General features: G+C 50.7%; 1 protein-coding gene across 1 annotated transcript in view; it reads right to left on the bottom strand.

Annotated features, from left to right (window-relative positions):
• Positions 1 to 4972: 4972 nt before the first annotated feature.
• Positions 4973 to 9948, bottom strand: part of SLC9A8 (solute carrier family 9, subfamily A (NHE8, cation proton antiporter 8), member 8) — an 85942-nt gene continuing 80966 nt past the window's right edge. Inside the window, exons 15-16 of the mRNA XM_008571842.1 lie at positions 8995 to 9141; positions 4973 to 7946 (exon numbers count right to left, since the gene is read on the bottom strand). Of these exons, the coding sequence (XP_008570064.1) occupies positions 7839 to 7946; positions 8995 to 9141 (255 nt within the window). The 3' untranslated portion in view covers positions 4973 to 7838. The remainder of the gene's footprint in view (positions 7947 to 8994; positions 9142 to 9948) is intronic.

Genomic DNA, 9948 nt, shown 5'->3' with positions numbered 1-9948 from the left:
CTGTATAGTGTTCCATTGCATTACTGTGCCACAGTTTACCCACGTTCCTAGTGAAAAACATTTGCTTGTTTCTAATATTTTGCTACTACAAATATTCTTGTAGGTGTCTCCTCGTGCATGAGTGTGTCCATGAGAATTTCTCTAGGGCAGGGGTGGCTGAATGTTTTCTGTAAATGGCCAGATAGTGAATACTTTTTGTGAGCCAAGATGCAAAATCAAGGATATTATGTAGGTACTTATACATCAATAGAGAACACAAATTTCCATAAATTTTTTTTTTTTTTTTTTTTTTTTTTGATACCAGCCGCACTGCACTCAGCCAGTGAGCGCACTGGCCATCTCTATATAGGATCCGAACCCGCAGCGGGAGCGCTGCTGCGCTCCCAGTGCCGCACTCTCCCGAGTGCACCACGGGCTCGGCCCTCCATAAATGTTTTATTGACAGAATTCAAAACCTTATTTATACACATTGAAATGTGAATTACATATAATTCTCATATGTCATGAAATATTCTTTTGACTTTTTTCAGCCATTTGAAAATATGAAAAGCATTCTTATTTTGTGGGTAGTACAAAAACAGGAGGCAGGCTGGATTTGGGCCACCGGCAGTAATTTGCTATTTCTTGCTCTAAGGCCTAAACCTAGGAGAGGAATTGCTGGGTTGAAGGATGGCAGGTGTTTTTCATTTTACTAGGCTTTGGCTGATACTCTTCAAGGTGATTACATCAATTTGAACTCTTACTTGGTTCCCTAGTGCTCTTTTTTGTTTCTGTTTTTGCAGATAACTGGTATGGGTATCCGAACCCTTAACCTTTGTGTTATCAACACCGTGCTATAACTAACTGAACTAACCAGCCAACTCTTGAGTGTCTTTTTGAGAGCGAAGAAAGAGTTCTAGAAATTCCCCAAGATATTGCTTCATTCTCCTGCTGAATTGGGTTATAGGCCCATTCCTCAGCCAGTCTTAGGCAAATCTCTGGGAATGGGACCAGCTTCCCCTCGAAGCATATGGTCACCCATTACATGGATAACCATGGGTTCTCTTTGACAGGGCACAGGGAGGAAATGGTGATTAGGGGAATCAACAGGTTTGTCACATTAGGGATTAATGGGTGTGTGTTTGAGTAGTAGTATGTGTATTTTTAAAAGCATGTTCTAACTTTTCTACTCCTTTAACTCAGTTTTAGTCATTTTGAAATCTCAAACATTGAAGGAGAAGGTGAAATTTTTAAACTGATAAGAACAGATATTACACTTGATCTTAGCCAAAAGGCCGAGAAGCAATTGAGAAGGTGAAATTTTTATGTCTCTCTAAAAGTGACAAGATGCTGGCCTAATATTCTGAACATCTTTCCATGTCCTTAAATCTTTAATTGTTGGCAAATATTCTATCATCTCACCAATCCCCTATCAATGGAGACAGAGTTTGTTTCCAATTTTTCCCCATTACAGATATTGCCAGGATGACCATCCTTGGAGCCAAATTTTTGTGCACTTCCATTTTGTCCTATGAATGGAATTGCTGGGACATTTTCATTCAGGCTTTGATAGGTGTTACTATGGCCTCTGGAAAGTTTGAACCAGCTGGCCCTCCCACCAGCAGATATGATGAGTGTAGGGCTCGTCTTTGCCACAAAATAATCGCATTTTTGTAGACTTTTCTTTTGGTAAGCAAAGACCTATTTTCTTCCCCATGTGCATGAGGGTATCAGCCTAGAGCTGCCTGCGTGCACAGAGGGCCCTTGGTCCCTCTCTTCCTAGGACCAGGCTACCGCCAGCTGATGCTAAACCCCCCAGGTTTGCCAGGCATCCTCACTAAGCAGTGAGTGTGTGGCTTGCACCTGCCTGCTCTCCTGCAGGTCCATAAGTATCCACAAAGAGGACCCCACTTTGTGAAAAAATTATGGCAATTTATTTTTTATGTTTTGGGTGACTGGCCAGTACAGGGATCTGAACCTTGACTTCGGTGCTATCAACACCACGTTCTAATCAACTAAGCTAACTGACCAGCCCAAGAACCTCCACTTATGGGCACATCTGGTTGGCCAGCTCCCTGAGATGACTGCACTGGCTCTCTGACCCCAGTCCTTTGTCTCCTGGATCTTCTCTAGGCCAGGAGCACAGAGCCATGCTGTCTCTTGGGGGAAGGGGCTGCCTTCCAGAGGTAATGGGGCCCACTCCCCAGGCCAGCTTCATCTCCCCTTGGCTCCCAGTGGAATGAGTGGGGGTGTGTGACCCTCCCCTCTCCTGAGCTTTCTGGCCTCTGAGGAAAATACTACTTCTCTCTACCCTGAGAGCTTTTTTTTTTTTGTCTTTTTTGTGACCGGTAAGGGGATCGCAACCCTTGGTGTGGTGTCGCCCACACCGCGCTCAGCCAGTGAGTGCACCGGCCATTCCTATATAGGATCCGAACCCGCAGCGGGAGCGTCGCTTTGCTCCCAGCGCCGCACTCTCCAAGTGCGCCACGGGCTCGGCCCCCTGAGAGCTTTTTATAGCAGTTGAGAAGGTTGAAATGTGAATAAAAATACCCAGTTCCCTCAGTGGGAATGAGGTGCCTGCCCAAGATCTGTCCCCCTCCCGACTCCATGTTACTCAGGCTGACACTGCTCAGCAACACTCCATTCCCAGCCTCCCTTGGAGGTGTCCTGGGAAAACCCTGCTTTTTACTTACCATTGTCCCCACCCCTCTGGTGGTGTTTCTCTGACACTGAGGCCAAGTGTCAGGTTACCACCTGACATCACACTTGCAATTTTTATTATGGTAGAGAAATATTTCTTAGAACTCAGGTCTTCAGCAAAAGTGGGCAAAGGGAAGCCTGCTGAGGCCTCCTGAGCCTCCCCAGGGGATGGGATGAATGCAGGGTTGGAGGGAACTAGGGCCAAAACAGGTTCTACCTGTTTTCGTTTTATTACATGCATTTTGTTTGTGCCTGCTACCATAACAGCTTCAGATGCCTTCTGGAAGTACCTGGGGGTATGAATGAACTAATGCCCCAGACTTCCCACACATAGTGCCACCACCTTCTATCAGAGGGTGTGAACAGGCCCCAGCTCCTACAACAGTGCGGGTTTAACGGAAGAAGTTTCAACTTTTACCTTCTGGCAAAGGCCCACCAGGGGCTGATCAGCAATCCCAGGTGGCGGGAGACCAGGTGGCCCTGCCCACAGGCCTGGGAGGACAGAACTAGCAAGTGCCAGGGAAGATAGGCTCCTAGCACCAGTGAGGAAAAGTTGCAGGCTGGCTGAGGCCTCACGTGCTCCTTGCTGAAGGCCAGAGGCAGGAACAGGACCCAGGCCTGCCCAAGCCAAAGTGCACACTTCTAACCATGGTGCTTCACAGCAACATGTCTGCTGCTAGCCCAGAGAGGCTGGTTAGGTGTGTGACACAAAGCCGAGCCTAAGAGTGCTTGATCTGTGCATTTGGAACCACGTGAATGTGAACACAGAAGCCAACTCTCATTCAGCAGCATTCATTTTTATTCCTAAAATAAGTATCCAGTGACATGACTTTTCCATCCATTTTTTAACCCTTTAAAGAGTACAGTGAGATGAAGCAGGGGCCTCAGAAACAAGATAAAGCAGGGGCTCCAGCATAGCAGCCATGGGTCCCCCGTCTCTGACCCTCCCTCCCCTCCCTGGTCCAAAGCTCCATCCAGAAGGGCAGCCAGTCATTTCCCAGGAGCCAGGAACTCACAAGCCTTTCACAGCTCACTTGGGGGAGATGAAAGAGTAAGCCCAACTTCCTTTAAAACAAAAAAAACCAATACTTTAAAAAATCCTTCATTTTTACAAATAAAATGACGAAAAAGAATGTAAGATTCTGATTAACCTTGAGAACAAACGAAGTTTTGCAGGAGCCATGCACTGGCATAACCCACACAGACACCCCAACTGTCCAGTGAGGAGTAAGGGACCCTCCCCATCCCCTGGGGGGGCCTCCTTCAAGCAGGGCTGGGCTAGGGGCCCACAGGGCTGACAGGTGACCTTGCTCCTGTGGCCACCAAGGTGCATTTTCCAATCCAATCACATGGCCACAGCCAGGGAGAAGATCAACTCATGGGTAAGAAAGGCCAAAGTTTTCCCCACCCCCCAGGATTGTGTCACTGGGGTGGGAAGGAGTAAAAAATGGTGTGGGACGGGGGGATAGGGGTGGGGCTGGGGATATTAGAAAAACCGCCTTCCTTCATTACGTGGCCAATGACAATGGAGACCCTGAATATCTAACTGCATTCATTTCAGAAACGGCAGGAGCCTAAAAAGCAGGGAGTGCAGGTTCTTATTCTCTGGGAGGCTTTACTTTTTCTGGCAGCTATCTAGCCGGTATGGGGGTTCGAACCCTTGACCTTGTGGAGACTTTATTGTGGTGTTTTTATCCAAAATATATTGTCCAAACTCTGGAGACTAGCTTCCTGGTAGAACATGTCCTTAATGGTTCTGGCTGCTATATCAGGAACAGTGCAGATCTGGTTTCCTACCCACTGACCAGCAGGGGAAACACATGCCGGCATTTTGGAGGGAATGGGGAAGAGGGAAGGGGAACATTTCTCTTTTTTGCATCTAAAATCCTAACCAATGGCAGGTAACTGCTGCTGAGAAATTTGTCCTCACACTGAAATCAGGGAGCAGTTCTAAGTCAGAGGCCACCCCAGGCCACACCTGCACCTTTGTCAGCCCCCAGCCTGCCACCTCCAAAGCAGAAGTAGGGTACTGAGGACTCTACCAAGCATGGGGGCCCCTCTGGGAATGTGGAGCTGAGACTTCATGAGACCGAGTCTTGCTGATGGCACCTTCAGTGAGGATTTTTTTTTTCCTTTTTGTCTTTTTTACTGACTGGTAATGGGATCGCAACCCTTGGTGTCACGCCTGTACCAGGGACCGGCAACGGGATCGCAACCCTCGGTGTTGTGCCCGCACCACGCTCAGCCAGTGAGCGGGAACCGGTCTCCACATGGGATCCGAACCCTCGGCAGGAGTGCCGCCGCGCTCCCAAGTGGCGCACTCTCCAGTGCGCCACCAGGCCGGCCCTTCAGTGAGGATTTTAAGAAAGCTCCCCACTCACCAATCTTTCAGCAATCCATCACACACAAAGGAACCTGCGGGCAAATCGGTGCCTCTCTGGGCTAACTTGGGCTGCCAGCATTCTGGGCCAGGCCCTGCCCCTTGGCTCCAGGCAGCATTCCCACTGTGAAAAGAGGCAGCTGGCTTGGGGTGGTGGAGGGAGGGCTTTAGTTTTGCCCCTGGTCTGAGCATCTGAGCACCTGATGATGGAACTGAGCCACCTTCAGCCTGGCCCTGGCCTAGCCCACGGCAAACTTATCTGGGAACCAAAGTCAGCTCCTTTCCCTGTAAGACCTGACACCCCAAGTCACAGGGTGTGGCTGTTCTGAGGGGTCCTACAACCACAGGGTTACAGAAAGCATGCAATTTATTCCAAAAAGTGGTTCAAAAATCACAGAGCCTGCTGTGGAGAGGCTGCCAAGGGAGCCTCAAGGTGTGGGGCCTGCTGCTGCACATTTCCAGGTCCACTGGCCAGCTTCCCCAAAGGTACTCACTGACTTTCCAGCCTTCAGTACACTAAAGTATAACCTCCTACATGCTATAACTTTCCTGTCCCATGGCCTAGACCTAAAGGAAAATAAATACGCAGAACGGTCCAGTTAAACTGGATATTTTTATATCTTGTATGCACTTACTGCCCCAAATAGAATTATTAGGGCATTTTTTTTTGGCAGCTGGCCAGTAATGGGATCTGAACCCTTGAACCCTTGACCTTGGTGTTACAAGGACATGCTCCAACCAACTACGCTAACTGGCCAGACCCCCAAATAATAGATTAGGTATGCTAAAGGTAGTAGCAATTTCTGATTCTCAGATTTGAAAAAAATCCACCAGGAAACTATACCCCATATGCCTTTAGCATATGACTAAGGTGAACTGAGAGGGTGCAGGAGTATTGGCCAACCCTCATTCATGGGAGCGCTATCCCAGGTTGCTAAGTCCTCCCTCAGCCAGCAGGGGGCATAGGCAGTTCATAGGAGATCCAGGCTGGTACCTTCCAGGAAAGGTACCCATCCCCTGACCCCCAGCAAAACCTTGGGGCCCTTCCATCAAGCCCCCCATGTGCTCTTCTACTACAGGGTGTTTTCAGGTCTCAACTAAAAGTGGGAGGCCAGGCATGATGTGGCTGGGGCATCAGACCTAGAGATGAGGGGGTCTGAACTAAGATCCTGACTCTATTGCTTGATCTGTGAATTTAAGATTAAAAAAGAAAGAAATCCTGGCAAGCTATTGAGTTTGCAGAGTAAATCAGTTCCGAGCTGGAGTGTGAGAATAATCAGGTTGCAGATCCCTGTCCCTACGGCCCAGGTGTGGGCAAAGGTCCCCACCCTCTTTGACCTCTTCTCTTACTTTGCCACTAAAAGGAAATGGTGGAGACCAAAATTATGCAAGGTAATGGCTTAAATTATGGGGTGTCAACAGCCCATAGATGGGCAAAGTCAAGCAATTACAGGGCTTGTGAGAGGGCAGTGAGGACAGGATGCAAGTCAGTACCTCCATTTCATCTGGACGTGACTGGCAGTTTCTCACCCTGAGATAGTCGGGGAGGCCAGGACCATTGGATGGGTGCCAGGGTGTGGGTTTTGTATGCATGTGACTCCAGATCACTGGAGTACCAGGTGGGGGAGGGTTGGGGGGTGGGAAGGGAGCAGCACTGGGCACTGCTGGTCTGGCCCCTGCTCTACTGCTTTGGGGAGCTGGGACCCTGGCATGGGGGTCAAATGGGACCCAACATGGTGGGGAACTAGGAGAGGGGAAAGAGGATAGAACCCTAATTAGCAGTGATAGTGGCAGCATGTAAATGGACAGCAGACACTACAGAGCCTAGGAAAAGGGGCCTCTGATTGGACAAACAAGAACAACCAATAGGGGAATCCTGGTGAGGGAGATCAGGGGTTATTACTATGCTCTCACTACTTTGTAAAAGTGCATGAATTTAAACTGAATCAAGATAGCAGTTGCTGGCCCGTAGAAACCCTGTATCTCTAGGTTTTCCCTCTAGGGGGTGCTCTGACCCCACACAGAACAGGCTTGCTACCCCCAACACCCCCCCAAAAAAATCCAGGTTCCAGTGGGGATCTGGAGACCAGTACCAGTGTAAACATTCGCAGTATGCCCAGAGAAGGGCAGCAGCTGCCTGCCACCTGCCTGGGGAGATGGCTGCGAGGTACCAGTCGGAGATAAAGAAAAAAGGTGAATCGGTTTTTCTTTCTCTGGGAGTGCAGGGAACATCACAAAGGGGAGTGTGAGGTTTTCAGGATTTCTGGGCCCTGTCATTTAGGTCAGAATTGCTGCTGCTGAGGCCCCAGGCACCTTGATGACTCAAAGGCAAATAATGGCAGCTGGCTACTCGCTCTGCAGGGACAGACCCCATTCCAGCAGGGGGTTGTGACCAAGGTGGTGGCTTGGGAAGGGCACAAACTGCAAACAAGCACTGCCCTCAGGTGGGCACCCCAGCTGGACAGATGACTGCTCTGCTCACCTGGCTGCAGAAGCTGAGGGAAGTGTTGCCTGGGACAGGTGCTCACTCCCATCTGTGGGCCAAGAAGTAACAGAGAGCAGAGGTCCTGCTCTGTGAGGAGTGGAGAGATGTTTCAGAAGCAGCCATCTGGCTCCAAAGACCTGGAAAGTTCCGGGTTAAGAAGACTCGGCAGCCCTGACTACACCCTACTTTCTCTGAACAGGCTGCCAAATGCAAACACCTCTGGAGGCCCTTGCTGGATATGTGTGGGCAGCAAATGCCCTGCCTGTCCAGAAGCCACAGCGGCACCCTGTTCTGTCACAGCAGCTCCTGCTCGTCATCCTCAGAGCCGGAAGGGCCCTGGCGCACCTCCTCATACCACTTGTTGGTGAGGGTCTTCATCTGGATGCGCCCGTGGTGGAGGTCCTGGGGCAAGAGACACAACCAAGCCTTCATCAGGGATCGGGATCGGAGTCAGGGTCAGGGTCAGGGCCAGGGCCAGGGCCAGGGCCAGGGCCAGGGCCAGGGCCATCTTTGTACTTGCTTTGTACCTCATGTGGGGTATGTTGGGAGGAAATGGGAGGCAAGGTGAATGGCCACTGGCAATTTCAGTGTCAACTCCAGTTGGGATTTTCTTTGTGGGGGGTGGAGACAACAGGTGGGAGGAGGAGGAGGAGGAAGGAGGAAGGAGGATGGCATGATGTTAAAAAGCTGCTATTCACAGTGTTGAGTTCACCCTTCTCTGTTAGTTAAACTTTGCAATGCTGAAACTGGTTGGGGAAAATGATTGAAAAGAAAATCTTACTCTATTCATTTATTCCCCAGCCTACAAAATGAAAAATAAAAAATAAAAAGCTGTTCCCCGCTTTGCCACATACTGGCTGTGTGACCTTGTTGGGGGTAACTTCACCTCCCTGGGCCTGTCTCCCTGCTGTCAAGTGAGAGGACAGCTGTGTCCATTGCATGGGTTGCTGTAGAATGAAGGAAGCAGCAAGAAGTCTGGTACAGAGCCCGGCTCCACGTAAGAGCTCACACACTCACAGCTATCGTGACTGCCTGAGGCAGCAAATGGGGCTCAGAAACAAAGTGGGGCAGCGCGGAAGAGCCCGACCCCCACTGCAAGGCCTGCCTCTGCGTGGAGGTCCGCAGTGCTCAGAGGGGTGGAACAGGAACCTGAGCCCTGAGCCTCTGGCCACTGCCTAAGGCCTGGCGTGTCTGAAATTCCTCAGCTCAGAGTCAGTAGCTGATCGATGTCCAGAGTCCATCATCCAAGAAAACCAAACTGTGTTAACAACTCTATTATTACACTAGCACTAAATACGGCTGTGAGGAAAAAAACAGCAGATGCCGAGCCCACAGCACATCCAGCCCCAGTGGGAGCAGGCAGCCTAGCGGCCCACGCGTGCCTCCCCACCCCCACCCCTGCAGGTCCTGAGGGGAGGGAGGAAGGGAAGGGCGTTGGCCCGGATCTCACCTCCTGAGTCAGCCTCCGCGTGAAGAAGGGGTTCAGGTACTTGGCATCCAACCACATGAAGCCTTTGAGATCCTGCCGCCTGATGTAGTGGGCTTCATACTCCTCCTCGGTGAGCTCTGACAAGTGCTCTGACTCGATGGTGTTGCCCTGAAGGAGGGAAGGCACCACCAGCCTGGCATCTTCCTGGAAGCCCCCACACTACCCAGGCCACCTAGCAGCCCTTCACCCATGGCCGCCAGTGTCTCCAATCCTAACTGTACTTCACAGTCAGGGCGGAGTCACTGTGGGCAGCAAACGGCCTCCCGGGAGCCCGCAGGGAGGCAGGAAGGTCTGCAAGGACATGATGGATGTCTGGCTAAGCCGGCCATGACAGCTACATCAGAAGCTCTGGGACAGGGCTAAGCTTGGTTTTGAAGCTCTCCAGATGATTCTTTCATGCAGCCAGCACTGGGCCCCGCCGTCCTAGGCTATTTCATTACCAGCAAATTGAACAAAGGGGTTCCTTTTGTCACTTTTTGGCTGCAGCTCCACTAAATATGGCTCCATTTTGGGCTGGCTTTTGCCAATCAAGTCACTATAGGGAAGGCGAGAGGGAACAAATCCTGGGAGGGACTGCAGAGGGATAAAGAAAAGGACGCCTTGTGGAGGGGGAGGGCTGCAGGAGAAGAGTTAGGTCTCAGGTTCACAGCGGATCCATGCTGTCTAGCCCCACACTCCAAGCAACCCCACCCTCTGCAGGGACGAGCAAAGATGAACAGGATTTGAAGGCAGAGTGCATCTACTGCTCTGCTAGAGGAACTTCCAGGGAGGGACAGTAAAGTGTGCTCTGTCACAGTCCACTGGGCCTCCACCTGGAAGCCTGGGCAAGAGGTGCAGGTATAGGCAGTGGGAGAGAATGGAGGGGAAGGGATGCTGTGGCCTGCATTGGAATCACTTGGAGGGCTTGTGAAACAA

This window comes from Galeopterus variegatus, unplaced genomic scaffold (genome assembly GCF_000696425.1).
Source record: "Galeopterus variegatus unplaced genomic scaffold, G_variegatus-3.0.2 Scaffold729, whole genome shotgun sequence".
Lineage (NCBI taxonomy): Eukaryota > Metazoa > Chordata > Mammalia > Dermoptera > Cynocephalidae > Galeopterus > Galeopterus variegatus.
The sequence above is the reverse complement of the archived record's forward strand: the minus strand, read 5'-3'. Positions and strand labels throughout refer to the sequence as shown.